Source organism: Carassius gibelio, chromosome A12 (genome assembly GCF_023724105.1).
Source record: "Carassius gibelio isolate Cgi1373 ecotype wild population from Czech Republic chromosome A12, carGib1.2-hapl.c, whole genome shotgun sequence".
Classification (NCBI taxonomy): domain Eukaryota; kingdom Metazoa; phylum Chordata; class Actinopteri; order Cypriniformes; family Cyprinidae; genus Carassius; species Carassius gibelio.
The window spans coordinates 10,351,413-10,369,555 of record NC_068382.1 but is presented as its reverse complement, the minus strand read 5'-3'; the positions used below and the strand labels follow the sequence as shown (position 1 = coordinate 10,369,555).

The following is an 18,143-nucleotide window of genomic DNA, read 5'->3' as shown; positions in this document are numbered from 1 at the left end:
TTTCTCTGGGTGAAAGATCTGGACTGCAGGCTGGTCATTTCAGTACCCGGATCCTTCTTCTACACAGCCATGATGTTGTAATTGATGCAGTATGTGGTCTGGCATTGTCATGATGGAAAATACAAGATCTTCCCTGAAAGAGACGAGGTCTGGATGGGAGCATATGTTGTTCTAGAACTTGGATATATCTTTCAGCATTGATGGAGCTCATCTTTCCAGATGTGTAAGCTGCCCATGCCACACACATGCAACCCCATACCATCAGAGATGCTTCTGAACTGAGCACTGATAACAACTTGGGTTGTCCTTGTCCTCTTTAGTCCGGATGACATGGCGTCCCAGTTTTCCAAAAAGTTCAAATATTGATTCGTCTGAACACAGAACAGTTTTCCACTCTGTCACAGTTCATTTTAGATGAGCCTTGGCCCAGAGAAAACACATGCGCTTCTGGATCATGTGTAGATATGGCTTCTTCTTTGACCTATAGAGATTTAGCCGACAATGACGAATGGCACGGTGGATTGTGTTCACTGACAGTGTTTTCTGGAAGTATTCCTGAGCCCATGTTGTGATTCTCATTACAGTATCATTCCTGTGTGTGATGCAGTGCTGTCTAAAAGCTGAAGATCATGGGCATCCAGTGTGGTTTTCTGGTCTTGACCCTTACACACAGAGATTGTTCCAGATTCTCTGAATCTTTGGATGATATTATGCACTGTAGATGATAATAACTTTAAACTCTTTGCAATTTTTTTCTCTGAGAAACTCCTTTCTGATATTGCTCCACTATTGTTCGCCGCAGCATTGGGGGAATTTGTGATCCTCTGTCCATCTTGACTTCTGATAAGACACTATCACTCTGAGAGGCTCTTTTTATACCCAATCATGTTCCCAATTGACCTAATAAGTTGCAGATTGGTCCTCCAGCTATTCCTTATATGTACATTTAACTTTTCCAGCCTCTAATTGCTACCTGTCCCAACTTTTTTGGAATGTGTAGCTCTCATGAAATCCAAAATGAGCCAATATTTGGCATGACATTTCAAAATGTCTCACTTTCAACATTTGATATGTTATCTATATTCTATTGTGAATAAAATATAAGTTTTGGGAGATTTGTAAATTATTCAATTCATTTTTTACTCACAATTTGTACAGTGTCCCAACATTTTTGGAATCAGGTTTGTAAAAATGTGCTAGTGTGTAAACCAGGTTAAAGAGATGGGTCTTTAATCTAGATTTAAACTGACATGTATCCCCTCCCAAACAACGGCAGGTTGTTACAGAGTTTGGGTGGTTAAAAGGAAAAGGATCTGCTACCCGTAGTTGATTTTGATATGCTAGATATTATAAAATGTACAGAGTTTTGAGAGCATTTTACAAGTGCTACAAATGTGGTTTTCAAAAGAAAGATTGTTATCAAATTGCACGCCTGATAGCACTGCCATCATTGCCACTGTGCTTTAGTTTATTACATGCAGAGGTATTTTGTACAATAATTAACACTTCTGTTTTTTTTTTTTTTTTATAATCTAGCAGTAGGAAATTACTAGTCATTGAGCTTTTGTATATCAGATATGCATTCCGTTTGTTTGATGAATTGGTGCTTTGTCCAGCTGTGAAGAAATATAGAGCGGAGTATCATCAGCATAACAGTGAAAGCTAACACCATGTTTACTGATGATATCTCCCAAGGGTAACATATAAAGCGTGAAGAGCGGCGGCCCTAGTACTGAGCCTTGAGGTACTCCATACTGCACTTGTGATCGATATGATACATCTTCATTCACTGCTACGAACTGATGGCGGTCATATAAGTACGATTTAAACCATGCTAATGCACTTCCACTGATGCCAACAAAGTGTTCAAGTCTATGCAAAAGAATGTTGTGGTCAATTGTGTCAAACGCAGCACTAAGATCCAATAAAACTAATAGAGAGATACACCCACGATCAGATGATAAGAGCAGATCATTTGTAACTCTAAGGAGAGCAGTCTCAGTACTATGATACGGTCTAAATCCTGACTGAACCTCACAGATACCATTTCTCTCTAAGAAGGAATATAATTGTGAGGATACCACCTTTTCTAGTATCTTGGACAGAAAAGGGAGAATTGTCTGATAACAGACCTGTGAAGGTAATGAGAGTTCAAAGATGTAAATACTGAAGCTCCTGAAGACTTTAGTGGCTTTATGGAAGCTATAGATTCTTCATGTAATCATCAATGCCAATAAAGGAGCTTGATTCTGAAGCTGTCTTTTCCGGGTCACTGTATCTGTGCTTGTGAACGTGTCAGTGGAAACAGATGGATTGCGTATTTTAGCTCTGAACATAAAGCTTCTTCTGAAGTTTTGACATCATTTATTCCCCTTGTGCTGTAGAAGCTGTCCTCGACGTCTCCTCTGGACGAGCCGCTGCCCAGAGACTGGAAGTGCTACATGTCACCGCAGGGACGCAGATACTACGTCAACACTGTCAGCAACGGTAAGAGACTCCGACCACCAGGGGCGTGTCTAGAGCATTTTCAGTGGGGGGGCCATGCTGGGGCACTGCCTCCTAATGGGGTGGCCGCCACTGCCCCCCCCCCCCCCAAAAAAAAGCGAAATTCTAAAGTGTATTACGTATATCCTATTGATTTTATTATTATTTTTAACTTGAATAAGTTACTTGTAAACAAATGCAGTAATAAAGCACATTTTTGATTACTTTAGTTTTTGTCATCCCTGTATACATCCATTAAGTTAAATTTGAGAATACATAAATATATTTTTTTTTTTCATTGAAAGAAACTCCCTATATCTTTACTTCTTTTCATGGCTTGCCACTGCTCTCTTCCCTGCCTTCAAAAGAAACACTTATGTGTGTCTGTTTTTCTCAATCTCAAAAAAAAAAATTCAAATTGTAAATGAAATGCACAGAATGCATCCACAACATTTCATGTGTAAATGGCTAAGTTAGGCCTGACAATTTAACTGACTCTCTAACTGACTTACTCTCATGCATTAACAAGTAACGTGTCACCAGACAAATATTATTATGGAACATTCTGTGCATATTGTCATTTGGTGCAATCTTGCTATATGTGGTCACTGTCACAAAATAAACTGATACAAATATGCAAATCAACATGACATGTTTATTGTTTGATAGCCCCCCATCGTATTTTACTTTTATTGTGTTTTATTAAACGTTGACTGAACGTTCAATTGAAATCAACCACGACCAACGCGAGCAGAGCCTGACGGGGTAAAAACATTGATCTGAGAAAACCATACAAACATTTTAAACCATACATAAAGGTTACCTACCAGCTCTTTGTTTGGTGTCTTGTGATGTGTCGTTCTTGAACGACGAATCTTTAATGTGACTAGGGAAGAACAAGTCGTCTCTATGACGGCGACATCACTTTGATTGTTTTTTTTTTTTTTTTTTTACAGTGGATTCTAATCTTCAAAAATGACCGTGTTGTATGATTTATATCTTTTGAGTTCACCCTTCAGATTAGACTATAGAACTGTAGTGTTACTTGTTTAGGATTCAAAATGTTGTTTGCTTTTAATTTATGTCATTATGTCCTTTTTGAGCAAGCATCTTATACATATATTATTAAAAATGGATTAAAAATTAAACTAGGCTATAAATACTTTATTAGATTATTAGATTATTATATAGCCTAGTGTTTATTTACTGATAGACAGTCAAAAAGACAAATTAATCAATATTTTATTTATTAAAAGGTTTTATTTATTTATAAAATAATAACATCACAGAACCTCAAGAAACAGTAACAAAAACACAGTGACAGAAATGTCAGAAATAGCGCATGGGTCTGTCACGTGATTAAGGAATGATTTGAACCCGAAGACTTGTCAGACACGAGGTGAGTTAATCACATACTGAAGACCCAGGTCAAGAATTAATTAATTAAGTCCAAGATCGCGACGAGCGTTGTTTCTCTGAAGACGCTGCACTTCTTTGAATCCCGAACTTCAGTAGAGTCTATAGACTGATTTGCCATAAAATGAACCAATCACAAGACATCTTATAGGGGGGGCACCTGGGGTGGCCAACACGTAGACCCGCCCCTGCCGACCACAGCACAATCAATAGGGCCACACATATATATATAAATATATATTTTAATTAAAAAATAAGCAAGTGAGCATGTCTTCCTGAAAAAGTATTGTAATGTTTTTTTTAATAGAGAATTTTATCATGACTTCATGCCCAATAAATAAATAAAAAAAAATGCTCATCATAGAAATCAGTGTACAATATGTATGAATTGAATGTATTTGTAAATAATAAATGATAAGAGGACATTAAAAGAGGACGTAAAAAAAAGATTTAATTATGTTAACAGTATAATATATATATATATATATATATATATAGAGAGAGAGAGAGAGAGAGAGAGAGATTTAAAAACAAAAAGTTTTTTTTAAGAAAATACTGTCTTTCTGCTTAAAAATTTAATGTTTAATTATCTGTTACTTGCATTTTTTCTGTAATTATTTATCAAATTCACTAACAATTACACAAACAAAAAAGTTATTATTATTATTATTTTTTATTTATTTTGTATTATTGTATTATTACCAAACTGAGTGGAAGACTCTGAAGACTCTGGAATACTGATTTAAAGATCTGGGCCCGGTTCCCTGATAACGCTCACTCTTAGCGCGCTAAGAAGACCTCGAAAGATATATCTTACCACAGTTGTTTATGTTCCTAAGTGTGTTCCCCGAAGTGTCCCTCAGGAAGCTTCTTAACACGCTGCCTCTTACGTCTGTTACAAGAGCGCTGTCCAAAGTGAAGGTGCTGAATTAGTTGGCATCGATTGCTCAGGAATCGATTTTCCACTTCACGAGAAGGTGCAATACAGCGTTACGAAAGACAACACGTTCTATGCAAATGAAACATTCCTCAAATTATTATAGTAACATTTATTTTAACATAGTTTAAGTTATTAGTAGAATATAGACTACCTCCGTATTATGCGGTATTGATTGCCATTGGTTAATGCTTTCATTAAAAAGCAATCTATCTACAATGAACAGAGAGAGAGAGAGAGAGATACAGCATATTCTTAGATACAGAATATGCTGGGGAAGCAACGTAAAAAAGGGCACCAAGCCTCTCGTCCGAGGAACTTGAAGTTTTGCTGGACCTTGCCACCAGGTCGGAGATCACACCCATATTGTCCACTATAACCTGCACGTTTATGGCCGCGTCTCCCTTTCACGATATGTACGCCTGATCAATCACTGATGGATTGGTGATAGGGATGAGTGTGCCATCCACCAGGATGTAATCCCCGGCATGGCGCAGAAGGGCGTTGGTGACAGTGTGGACGCACCTCCACACGAGGTCTTGATTAGTCTGTAGCCCTCTTCCACGACCTCGATGAATCTCTCTGTAGCAAAAAAAAAAAAAGTAGCACTGGGTGTCACAGTGTCTGGTCTGTGTATCCCTGGGTGTCCACTAGAGGTCTCACTTCCCCTTATCGTCACTGTTCATTGTTTTCAGCTGTTTTCACTTACATCGTTTGCACTTGTCTTTAAATACCTGGGTTGTTTCTGTCCTTGTTACGGAGTCCGTGTTTATTGTCTGAGCGTTACATGTCCGTCAACTCTTGCCTTGTCTTGCCTTGCCCTGTGTTCGTGTCCTGTTTATGTTTGGTTTTGGATTTACTGGTTTTGACCCTGCTTGGCTTGTTTACCCGATTGGATTACCCATAATAAAGATACATACCTGCACATGGTTCTCTCGCTTCATACCTGCAATGCCGAACGTGACAGAAGGACTCCGTCACATACCAGCGGTATGTCTACTCATGCCTCATCCCTAGCCACAGAGCGGGACAGAGGCGGTTTTGAGGGAACTCGCCTGGTGATTTTCCGGGGGACCAGGGGAGGTCGCCGAGGAGGGAGTGGTTGAGAGGAGACTCGGCATCGCTCTCAACCATGGCCTCCCTTCGATCCGGGGCTTCGGTGGAATGGGTCAGAGCCACCGTCTCACCATGGCGGACGGAGAGGTGAGAAGGAGCGCACGCCCGCCATGGTGGCGCCACTGCCCATGATGGCCGCCAGCCCCGCGCCACAGCACAAGATGGCTGCCAACCCAGCGTTCTCCCAACGTCAAGGCCTGGAGAACGTTCTCGAGTGGACGGCCGCTGCCGTCCAGGGGGAGGTTCCCGAGCGGTTCGCTGCCATCCAGGAGGACGTTCCCGAGCGGGCCGCTTCCGTCCAGGAGGACGTTTCCGAGCGGACCGCTGCCGTCCCCGAGGCGGTGCCCGAGGTGGTACCCGAGGCTGTTCAGGAGGCCAAGGTGGTGCTCGATGCGGAGGCGGTACCCAATGCTGTTCCAGAGGTTGAGGTGGTGCCCGATGCGGTGCCCAAGGCTGTTCTGGAGGCCGAGACGGTGACCGATGCTGTTCCAGAGGCCGAGGCGGTGCCCAATGCTGTTCCGGAGGTCGAGGCGGTGCCCGATGCTGTTCCGGAGGACGAGGCGGTGCTCGATGCTGTTCCAGAGGTCGAGGCGGTGGCTGATGCTGTTCCAGAGACCAAGGTGGTGCCCGATGCCGAGGCAGTGCCCGATGCTGTTCTGGAGGCTGAGGCGATGACCGATGCTGTTCTGGAGGCTGAGGCGATGACCGATGCTGTTCCAGAGGCCGAGGCGGTGCCGGAGGCCATTCCCGATGCAGTGTCCGAGGCCGCTCCCGATGCCTTGACCGAGGCGGTGCCCGAGACCGTTCCAGAGACAGTGCCCGAAGCCAAGGCGCCTCAGGTCTTCACAGACAGTCCAGAGTCTAGTCAGATCCCCGTGGACTCTCCGGAGTCGGGTCAGATTCCCGTGGACTCTCCGGAGTCGAGTCAGGTTCCGGTGGACTCTCCGAAGTCAAGTCATGTTCCCGTGGACTCTCTGGAGTCGAGTCATGTTCCAGTGGACTCTCCAGAGTCGGGTCAGGTTCCGGTGGACTCTCCGAAGTCAAGTCATGTTCCCGTGGACTCTCTGGAGTCGAGTCATGTTCCAGTGGACTCTCCAGAGTCGGGTCAGGTTCCGGTGGACTCTCCGGAGTCGAGTCAGTTTCCCGTGGACTCTCCGGAGTCGAGTCAGATTACGGTGGACTCTCCAGAGTCGAGTCGGGTTACGGTGGACTCTCAGGAGTCGAGTCATGTTCCCGTGGACTCTCCGGAGTCGAGTCATGTTCCGGGGGACTCTTAGGAGTCGAGTCAGGTTCCAGGTGTTTGTGGACCCTCCAGAGCAAGGATCAGTCACGGCTGTGGTGGTCCTCTGCTCCGCCCTGGTGGGCGCCTCATCGTGCCCTTCATGGACTTCTGTTTGATGTTTTGGTTTCTGTTATGTTTCTGTCTGTTCCCCTCAGTTAGTCTAGTCTGGAGATTCACATTTAGGTACTTGACATTTTATAATGAACACATTCATCTTCTCATAATGAATTATCGGACTTATGGTTTCCATTACATCACTTGCATTTCCAAGCTTGCCATTAGCACCTAAAAACAGAACTCCACCTGTGAAGTGGGCAGGTTAGGTGACATTCGCTCCTCATTATTACTCAAGCTAAACTGTGAAACAGAGAGAGCACACGAGGTGTGAAAGCAAGATAACAAATCAGTCTTCTAACCAACCAATTATAATAATCCTACAAACTCTGTGATTAAGAGAAACTGAAATCAGACAGCGTTTGGTCACAGCCTCCAGATCCAGTGCAGCCTGATTAATGATTAGCATGTTATGAACTTCTGTGTGTGTGTGTTACTCATTCACTGTCTCACACACACAGAGAACAACCATTTACATGTCTTTTAAGCTCCCTGTTTTTAGCTTGTTTTGTAGTGTGTTCTGAAGTTCATGTGGATGAAGCAGAGGCTTGTTTTGTGGTGTGATGGCCATGGTAGTGTGTGTGTGTGTGTGTGTGTGTGTGTGTGTGTGTGTGTGTGTGTGTGTGCGTGTGTGTGTGTGTGTGTGCGTGCGTGCGTGCGTGCGTGCGTGCGTGCGTGTGTGTGTGTGTGTGTGTGTGCGTGCGTGCGCGTGTGTGCGTGTGTGTGTGTGTTTTGTGTGTGAGATATTGCAGAATTATGAGATAATGCAGAATCATGATATATTAATGCAGAATTACAAAATAGAAACATAATTATTATAGAATTGTGAGATATAAACTGAGAATTGCAAGATACTCATGCAGAATTATCATATAAATGCATAGAAATAATTATGAGATAATGCAAAATTAGAGATATAAACACAGAATTAGGAAATAGAGATGAAGAATTATGAGATAATACAGAATTGTGAAATGTAAACTCGGAATTGCAAAATATTAATGCAGAATCATGAGATATCAACAGAATTATGATAATGCATAATTATGAGATATAAAAATATAATTTTGAGATAAAAATGCCGAACTTTAAGTCATTGAAGTCAAAATTAGTTTAAAAAGTTGCAATTACTATTTTATTTGATTTTATTATTTTTATTTTATTTTGTGGTGGGCTTCAGTACATTGGCAACAACAGTCTCACGCCATTGGTTGAACCAGTGTAGAGATACTCTCATGCTCAAACTACAGAAACACAGTGTTTACACGTCATATATCAGGCATCAGTTTTGTCCATTTTCCTAAATCATATCAATTAAACTGAAGTTAAACCTCAGGTTCAGATCATTTTGACTACTCAGACTGAATTCGATGCCAGTAGTTTATATGTGCTGTTTGTTACGTGTATGAAGATGAAATCAGTTTCCTAATTGTTTGATTCAACACGCAGCAGTAGCTGGAGGAACAGCAGAAACAGATGCAGAACAGATGCAGAACTCAGAACTAGGCCATTATTCATCTCTCACAGATCTGAAACACGACATGCGTCACAGATTGGAGGAGCGTGACACAGCTCAGCACAAACTACAACAATACAGTAGATGTGGAGCCCAGCGCTCGTCTGAAGTAAATCATTAGACTAATCAGCTTCTCAGATGCTTGTTGCTTAGTAACCAGCTTCTCTGTTTCATAGCCGTAGCTCAGTAAATTTCTAAACTTTCTTCATGATTGCATATGCACAGAGGACGTGTGTTACGATTACTCAAAATGCAGTAATGAAGACAAATCTAATCAGGTGCATGCATTGCACTTTATTAAGAAAACATTCTGAGCAATGCTTCGTTCATGAAGCTTTATATGCAGGTCTGATGTAGAATATTTTCACCTTCACATTAAAAGCCTCTGCGTTTGATCTGTTCTCAGTTCTGTCATTTGAGTTGAACTGAAATCCTTAGTGTTAAATCAGAGGATGATTTGATTCACTGCTAATAAAATGACCAAAAATGGCCCGAGGGAGACTTGCTCAAAACAGGTATTTAATAAATCTCTGTCGATCGTTCCTGAAACTGTTTTTGGAAGGATTGATTGGTGTCTGTCTGTGAACATCTGATCCGGCCGCTGTGAGAGCATCGTGCATTACATTATTACTGATGTAGCAGCATTGTTTCCTCCCTTCAGAAGAAAACAGATGATGTAATTAATAAGAAATGGCTTGATTTCTTTTGTTTTTCAGAGACAACATGGGAGCGTCCGTCCAGCTCGCCTGACTCCTCACAAACACCGCTGAAACACAAGAGCTCGGTCCTGACAGGTACTGCTGTATGAACATCAGCTCGTAGAGAGTTAGTTCACCCAAAAATGATCATTCTGTCATCATTTGCTCTCTGTTATGTTGTTCAATCCCATATGACTTTAGTATGTTTTGTCACAAACACCAAATGCATTCAATTCAGAGGAGTCTTGCACGGATTCAGGCCACAGTAGAAGTGTGTTAAGTTCATTACACACTTCTCTGCGTCTTTGCTTTGTCACATGACCTTGTGTTGATCTGTCCTGGCTCTAAATCAATCTCATGGCAGTGTTTTCTTCTCTCCAGTGAATGGATTTCATGATAATGGCGGTCCGTTGCATCAGACTGAGCCGTCACATGTAGTTCTGCGGAAGACCAGCACAGATTCACAGGTACAGCTGATCTCTCACACATCCACTAGTCAAAAATCTGATTTAATCCCATAACTTCAGTAACCACAAGTCATTTTAACACACCACTCCATCCGTATCAAAATCCCCTGGAGACTCAATATTGATTCAGTGATGATCCAACATGTGATTGATAAGATTTTAGTGTAAAGCATTTTCTCAATCTACCAATCTCTGATCTGATCTGCTGCTCAGGTGCTTTTAATAATCAGTCTATCAGGAAACGTACTAGAATGATAAAACGAGGAAGGATTTCAGGAAGAACCTGGAGGTCTTGTTCATGTTTGAATGTTTGTCAGTGAAATAATCAGCACGTATTACATTGTTTTTCTCACGTCAGTCTGTCATTACGGAGGTTGGTCAGGTGTTTTCTTCTTGTTTAAGTGAGTGTTTTTGGCCAGGATCAGCTGTAATGAACATATGCTGTTAGTCAAAGGTCTGGCTTTACAAGACAAACTCACTGTCCTGAAAAAAACTAAAGAAACCTGTGTGCTGCTCTAAAAACATTGCATCCCGTCGACACAGCAACATCAGCTCCACCAATGACATGGGTTTGGGGGCGGGACTCTCTGTCCACCCAGCCAATAGAAGACAGGGGTGTTTACTAAAGGTGCAGCAGATGTGATCACGTTTCTCTGATGAGCTCAGGGTGCAGAGGACACGATGTGTGACGCTCAGTTTTGTGTATTTTCTGTCAGAGCGCTGTCTCGACGTCACCCAGCAGGACGCAGGAGTGTGAATCCACAGTAACTGTGAGTACCTCAGAGAAACAAACTCATCTCAGACGCTCAGCAAACACACCGACATCGCTCACTTTCCTAATGAGTGGTTCTGCATTCATCTCTTCGGTGCAAAATTACAAATATAATGTTAAAAACAACTCAATTAAATAATTTTTCTCAGAATTATTCAATTAAACAATTGGCTTTTGTCATTGTCCTAAAGCAAACTGTTAAAATATGATCTATTTCATTAATATTTTCTAAATGCTGAGAAACTTTAAAAATAAATGTTGTATATAAAGAAATAGTCATTTTTAGTAAACTCACATTTGAGGAATTGTAAAAAAGAATAGTACTTGTTTCTTTTACCTTTTATTTAGCTAGTTACAAAACTCAAGTAAAGTACAGATTCCCCAAAATAATACTCTAGAAGTGAAGTATTATTACACAAATGAAAACACATAAGAGAATATGTGATTATACTCCATGTTATATGTTTCATGACTTTCACTTCCTGACTAACACTTGTTGCTGACACATGGGTAAAACCTAGTGGTCAGCAAACTATAAAGATTTAGAAATGAAAGTCTTTTAATTTGTCATCAGCTGATGCTTTCCGATCTTTGACTCATGATTATAGATGCATTGAACTGAAGATAGAAATCTTCCAGAAGTGTGTTGTGATCGCTCGGTATAATGAATAAACAGAAGAAGCAACACAAATCAGTCGTTCAGTGTAAGAGCTAGAAGAGGAGGAGGGTACGAGCACATCTCTTTCTGTCACAGTCAATCATGAAAGAGGAATTATTATAAAGTTTTCTCAACAGCTGAATCAGGACAGTTCTGTTTCATTTCCTCATTTGCCGTGATGCAGATTCAGACATTAGACTACATTAGTGTTATGAGCTCATTCAGACCGAAGTCATCCTGCATCTCTACAGTCTGGAGAATATCTGTGACTGACAGAGATAACACTGATGCTTGAGGAGCTCCTGAAAGCCCCTGAAGACGGGAGACAGACACAACACACACAGCTTCAGTTTCAGCCTGGAATAATGTATTTCTGGTCTCTATATAAGCTGTAAAAACACTGAGTGAATGGATAAAAGTGTCTGCTAAATGACTAAATGTAAATCATTCTAAACGATTCAGTTCAAATTAACAATTCGATGACTCACTCATAAAGCCACTCACCTTTTTTCCTCCTGAATGAATCAGTGTTTTGAATGAATCGATTCAAATGAATGATTCAGGGACTCACTCGTAAAGTCTGAATGAATCAGTCCATGAAAGAATTGGTTGAATTAATGATTCAGTGACTCGTTTATCGCCACCTACTGGTGTCTCGATGCAACTGACAATCTGTCTGAAACACAAACAAGTGGAGAGATTCATTACAAACAGAACACAGTTATACTGAATGAACTTTAACTGTTGTACAATTTGAGCACGGATGATTGTGTTTATTAATGTTTATGGGTTAGAATTAATGAGTGCTCCTTTATTTGTCTAATCATTTATTGAGCTGGACCTGCTCCTCATTTACCTGACGCATTAGTGATTGTAATACGCTGGTTTAGAGCGTGTTCTGCTGTGTGTTGTGTGTCTCGGGATGATTTCTTTCCGTCTGTAGATCAACAGTGTGACGTTTCCTCTTCCACTGCACATGTCTGAACAGCAGCTGCTCAAACCGGACGAGTGGAGCTACTGCGATTATTTCTGGGTGAGCAAGAACTTTAGGAAGTGTAGAAATGCCATGAGTGACGTGCTCTGAAAATCCTTAATACTGAAGAACATGAGCTTCGTCAAACATCTGTCATAATCTGACATGAATCTCTCTCGTGTTGTGTCTGAGGATGCAGGAGGACAGAAAGGACCCGCAGGGGAACACCAGCGTCTCAGGATTCGAGGTTCTGCTGCAGAAACAGCTGAAGGGAAGACAGATGCAGAAAGAGATGGCTGAGTTTGTGCGGGAGAGGTAAACATCTGGACACCAGCAGAACACAAGCTGCTGGACAAAACTACAAGACATCACAGTCACACATTATTCACATTTTCACTGATTCTGCAAGGGGTTCCCAAACTTTCGCATGTCACTGATTGTATAGAGTGTGTGTGTGTATATATTAATACATTTTTTAACAAGTATGGCAGTAGTGGTTTATGGAAACATATGCATGTCTACAAAAAAAAGACAGGAGAAAAACTCGACTCTTTCTGGCCATCAACATTAGATCTGCTCTCAGACGTGTTCCCTCTTCATGTTACAGCTCGTAATTCCTCTTGGATCACGTTTGCGCAGAGCTTTGGACTGAATGAGCTACGGGTCACAGGAAGTGTGTGTGTCCCTGAGGAGAGTGTGTGAGAGTCAGGACAGACGTGAGCTCTGTCGTATTCATGTGTTTATGTGCGCAGGATCAGGATCGAGGAGGAATACGCCAAGAACCTGTCGAAGCTGTCTCAGATCCCGCTGGCGGCGCAGGAGGAAGGGTACATCACCCCCAAAACAGTACACTCCCATCTCCTCACAAACTCACAAAACTCCCAGAAACCTCTCGCACTCACCCTATCTGTTATTTAATATATATTTATTACATTTTACTAAATATATTTTATTATATAATTTATTATATAATTATTTCATTTATTAAAGTTAATTTATATATATATTTATTATTACATTTAATATCTATTTTATTCAATATTAAATATATTTTTTTGATATATCATATTAAATATTTAATATGTATTTATTACATTTATTTGAAGAATTTGAATATATTACGTTTGATTTAAATATATACATAATTGAACTGATATAATGTTTTATATAATGTGTGTATATATATATGACGTCTTGTTTCAGCACGCTCGGCTCAGCTTGGGCTCAGCTGAAGAAGAGTCTGGCAGATGAAGCAGAAGTTCATCTCAAGTTCTCCTCCAAGGTGAGATGATGATGCACTGATGTCTCGCTCGCTGAAGAACACGAGAGCAGATGTTACACACACACACACACACTGGAGCTCTGATCTGAAAGACCGTCTGTGTTTCCGGTCCGTCTCTGATATGGTTCAGCTTCAGATTGAGGTGGAAAGGCCTCTGCTGATATTTCGGGAAAACGTCAAGAAGGACATGAAGAAGTTGGACCATCACATGGTGGATCTCAGGAAGCAGCTGGCGATCCGATCCGCCGCCGTAGAGAAGGTACTGACTGCAAACATGATTCACGTGGTATAATATATATAATCTCACGCCCTTCAAACCAGGGTCCTTCTCATAGAGCAACAAGAACCAAACAGTTTGCCCTCTTTTAAAGGGACAGCGCACTCAAAACAAACAGTCAGCATTCATGTGACAGCAAATACCATTAGTTCTTGTTTCACGATCAGTCATGTCTTGCAAAGCTTGAATAAGCGCACATGCAAATTTGGAAAGAAGTGTGTGAATAATAACAGCATTTTCTATCCTTTAAGATAGAGTATAATGTACAGAAAAAAGGATTTAATGTTCCACGGTTATGGGCATATAATTTCAGCAATATTCATTCAAAAACTGTGGTTCAGTGATGTCTGCTATCAGCCGGCTCCGAAATAAAATACTAAACCTGTGCTAACTGAAAGAAAAAAGTTGATAAAAATATTGAGCAATTTTATGTTTTTTTGAACACCACATTATAAGATGTTGTGATACTGTGATATATATATATATATATACAGTACATCTTTGAACAGCTTATTCAGGAGCATCTGGATCTCAAGATGCAGCAGCAGATGTCTCTGAACACTTCAGCTCTCATACTCTCACGTTCTTCATCAGGCACGGAAAGCCCTCGCCGATCGGCAGAAGGATCTGGAGCTAAAAAGCCAGCAGCTGGAGATCAAGCTGAGCAGTAAGATGGAGGAGGACATGAAGAAGGCTCGCAGGAAGTCCACACAGGCCGGTGAGAGCAGCTTCTTACTCGGACGTCCTCCGAGACCAGACCAATACTCTCTAAAAGCAGAACAATGTTCAGAAAGTGTTCTGTTGTGAACACAGACATGCATTCGATGAGTTTAAAAACCGGCAGCAATGTTTGAGTGAGCTGACATCTAGTGTTGCATCATGCTTATTAAAGAGGAATTGATGAAAATAATAATCAGTGTGTGCACGATGTGACATCCGTTCTGTTACACACCGAACATCACATCCATGAATCATATGAATCATGAATCAGACACGTGCATTCATTAGAGCTGGATGGATCAATAAAATATTTTATATTATATAAATGATTATTAACGAGGAGCTGATGAAAAGAGTAAAGTGCGCAGATATTGATTCTTTTTGTTTAGCAATATCATCCCTAAACTAATAAAGTTAAAAATTTTACAGTGATTGTGAAAATCATGATATTGAAGCACTTTCATCGGTGGTATGAAAACACTGGCACAAATGCTGATTATATGCATTTATAAATATGGAGTACTGCCAAAATCACTGGCTAACATTCATGTGACAAAAATGGAACCTAAATAAAATAAAATCAGAAACACATGCCACTAAACTGTTTCCCTTCATTCTGCACCTTCTCTTTATTCATCAGTTCATCTGTGGGAAGTCTGCATTGAAATATTAAACTGAGTAGTATAAATGATCCTAGATTTGGCTTAGCAGGTATAATCACACCAGATGCAGTTGTGTGCAGCTTCTTCTGTCTCTGATGATGATGATGATGATGATGTGAGTCCAGCATGTGTCTCTCACGCTCTGTGTCCTCAGGAGATGAGCTGATGCGATGTGTTGACCTCTACAATCAGTGCCAGTTCAAGTGGTTTGAGGAGATGGTGACCAGCAGTCTGGTGAGAGATCCTCCGACTGAACGCGCTTTCACCAACAACAGAAAAAGTCAGAAAAACTATTTGATTCAATTTGAATAGATGCTTCAAATACAAGATTGGTAAAAAAGCTACTCGCTACATTTTCCACTCTGAACCTCTGAAGCAATACACACACACACACACACACAATAATAATAATAAATATAATATAAAATAAGATATATATAAGAGCTAATGATCCGTCTTTAATCACTCAGCGAAGACCAGAGTTTGTGTTATAAGCAGAAATGTAAATGTTGATATATGTTTGGCCAGTAGGTGGCGCTGCGCTAAAACTACTCATGCGGCCTCAGGTCATGCTTGTTATAGCGCAGACCAAGTTTGGTTGGAATCTGCTAAAACTTTGCACAGATATAACCTAATGTCCATTTTTGCAAGAACTTCATCAAATTACCATGCTTTTACGATAATTATTTGGTATAACAAAAACCTTTTTATATATATATATATATATTATTTTTTTTACCAGGATTCTATGATGATGATGTGAGCCAATTTTGGTGAAAATCCGACAAACCGTCAGGACGAGTTAGAAAAAGTAGATTTTTTGCAAAATTTGAAATTGCGAAAAAATCTTGACTCATAGAAATTTAAATGATGGTATGCAATCCACTCAATATAAGCAAAGGAATCAATCAATCTTGCTTTTAGAACTTACGATTCTAAGCTATTAGCAGAAACACGAGTACAAATTTGGCCTGTTGGTGGCACTAGAGAGTTTGTGTTAGAGACTCCAAATGTGCTGTGGCTAATGATGAGACTGTCCTCTGTGTTTGTACCAAATTTCATCATTTTCCACAAGCAGTTCTAAAAGATTCATAACAATACGCTAAAGCGTTCGTAAAATACAGCGTTTTACTACAAAATATTAATGGTCAACATTCAGAATGACTGACATGGGAAAACTGGGTATCGTCTGAGTCTGTATGTCGCTCCTAATCTAACGAAGTCAATCGTATGAATTTTTTGCTTCAAATGTTTAGAAATTCTAAACAAAAAAGTATTTATTTTGACCAGTAGATGACGCTGTGCTACAACTACTTCTGTGGCCTCAGGTCATGTTTGGGATAACAGGTACCATGTTCGGTCAGAATCTGCTAAAGCGATGTGAAGATATAGCTTCATGTCCATTTTTGTGAGAATTTTGTCTAATTCGTTAGCACGCTTTACGAGAACGGTTTGATCTATCGGAAATATCTTTTTGGCAGCAAGATGATCCGAGACAATTTTGGTGAAAATCTGAATAAATACTGTAACAAATGCATTTGCTCATTGTTAGCATATCAGCTAATATTAACTAATGGGACCTTGAGACACTCTGGATTTGAAAAGGACTATGAAAAAGTAAAGATATGTAAAAAAAAACAAGAATGCCATGAGACTGTGATTAACAGATGAAACCGCATTATAGACTCCCCGTGTGTGTGTGTGTTTCTGACAGGAGCTGGAGCGTCTGGAGGTGGAGCGTGTGGAGATGATCAGACAGCACTTGTGTCAGTACACCACCCTTCGACACGAGACAGACATGTTCAGCCAGAGCGTGAGTTCACACTCGTTCACACTCGTTCACACCACTAACAGCAGATGAGTGACCGCAGCCTGCCGTCTGATCTGCAGACCATCGAGCCGCTGGACAGACTGCTGCGGAGCGTGGACCCGGCCAGAGACAGAGAGCTGTGGGTCAGAGAACACAAGACGGGCGAGAGGAGACCTGTGGACATCAACATCTGACTCCATCAGACTCGCCTCGCTCTCCTGAAGCGCTCTCCGTCGTCCTACTGAAGGACTGACCTCTCCACGACCTTCTGGAGACTAAACCAGCGGAGAACCAGCAGGACTTGAGGAACAGCCCAGCTCATATACTACACCCTTCACTAGAAGAACAACACCAGTGACTCCTGAGAACAGATGTGTGTGTCAGACTCCTGCCAATAGCATTCAGCATTGATTGAGCCGAGTTCATACAGAGAGAGCTACAGATAATAAATACTGAAACGATTCTGCACAATGCTTATTTTTATACCAAATCAGTTAACAGCTTTTCTAAATGATTGTCAATATGTATAAACTGGATATCAGTGTTTTTTTTTTCTGAAGGTCAGTCTCTTTCGATTATACAAAGATTAAATGCTGATTTTAATAGAATGTTTTCTGTAATATAAATGACATTAAATTGAATGTTTAAGTAAACAGGGTTTATTACATGATGAGGAAACACACTCATCTATATCTGGGATGATCTGAGGGTGAGGATATTTCCAGCTCATGTTCACGTCGCCTGAACTGCTCCTTTAAATCATTTCTTTCTCAAGCGTTCCTGCACATGATTGGTGATTCTGTAGCACAGTAAACACATGCATGTGTGCCAGGGTCTTCACTGATATAATGTTGAACCGACAGTACACTTCGCTATAAAAGCTCAATCAATTTTCTTTACTGCCATCATGCAGCATTTACTGTTTGTAGTCATTTTGATGCATTTCACACCAAATATAA

The 18,143-nt window shown here is 40.8% G+C and overlaps 1 protein-coding gene across 5 annotated transcripts in view; it reads left to right on the top strand.

Annotated features, from left to right (window-relative positions):
• LOC128025720 (growth arrest-specific protein 7) overlaps positions 1 to 18,122 on the top strand; it is a 22,160-nt gene extending 4,038 nt beyond the window's left edge. For 2 of the 5 annotated variants that reach the window (XM_052612250.1, XM_052612246.1), the window contains exons 2-14: positions 2,385 to 2,487; positions 9,582 to 9,659; positions 9,945 to 10,030; positions 10,747 to 10,800; positions 12,404 to 12,493; positions 12,633 to 12,748; positions 13,186 to 13,260; positions 13,637 to 13,715; positions 13,846 to 13,974; positions 14,587 to 14,710; positions 15,529 to 15,608; positions 17,089 to 17,187; positions 17,265 to 18,122. In XM_052612250.1, coding sequence (XP_052468210.1) covers positions 2,385 to 2,487; positions 9,582 to 9,659; positions 9,945 to 10,030; positions 10,747 to 10,800; positions 12,404 to 12,493; positions 12,633 to 12,748; positions 13,186 to 13,260; positions 13,637 to 13,715; positions 13,846 to 13,974; positions 14,587 to 14,710; positions 15,529 to 15,608; positions 17,089 to 17,187; positions 17,265 to 17,378 — 1,227 coding nt within the window. In that variant the 3' untranslated portion in view covers positions 17,379 to 18,122. The remainder of the gene's footprint in view (positions 1 to 2,384; positions 2,488 to 9,581; positions 9,660 to 9,944; positions 10,031 to 10,746; positions 10,801 to 12,403; positions 12,494 to 12,632; positions 12,749 to 13,185; positions 13,261 to 13,636; positions 13,716 to 13,845; positions 13,975 to 14,586; positions 14,711 to 15,528; positions 15,609 to 17,088; positions 17,188 to 17,264) is intronic. The other 3 variants (XM_052612247.1, XM_052612249.1, XM_052612248.1) reach the window with 3 other exon arrangements.
• Positions 18,123 to 18,143: the final 21 nt, after the last annotated feature.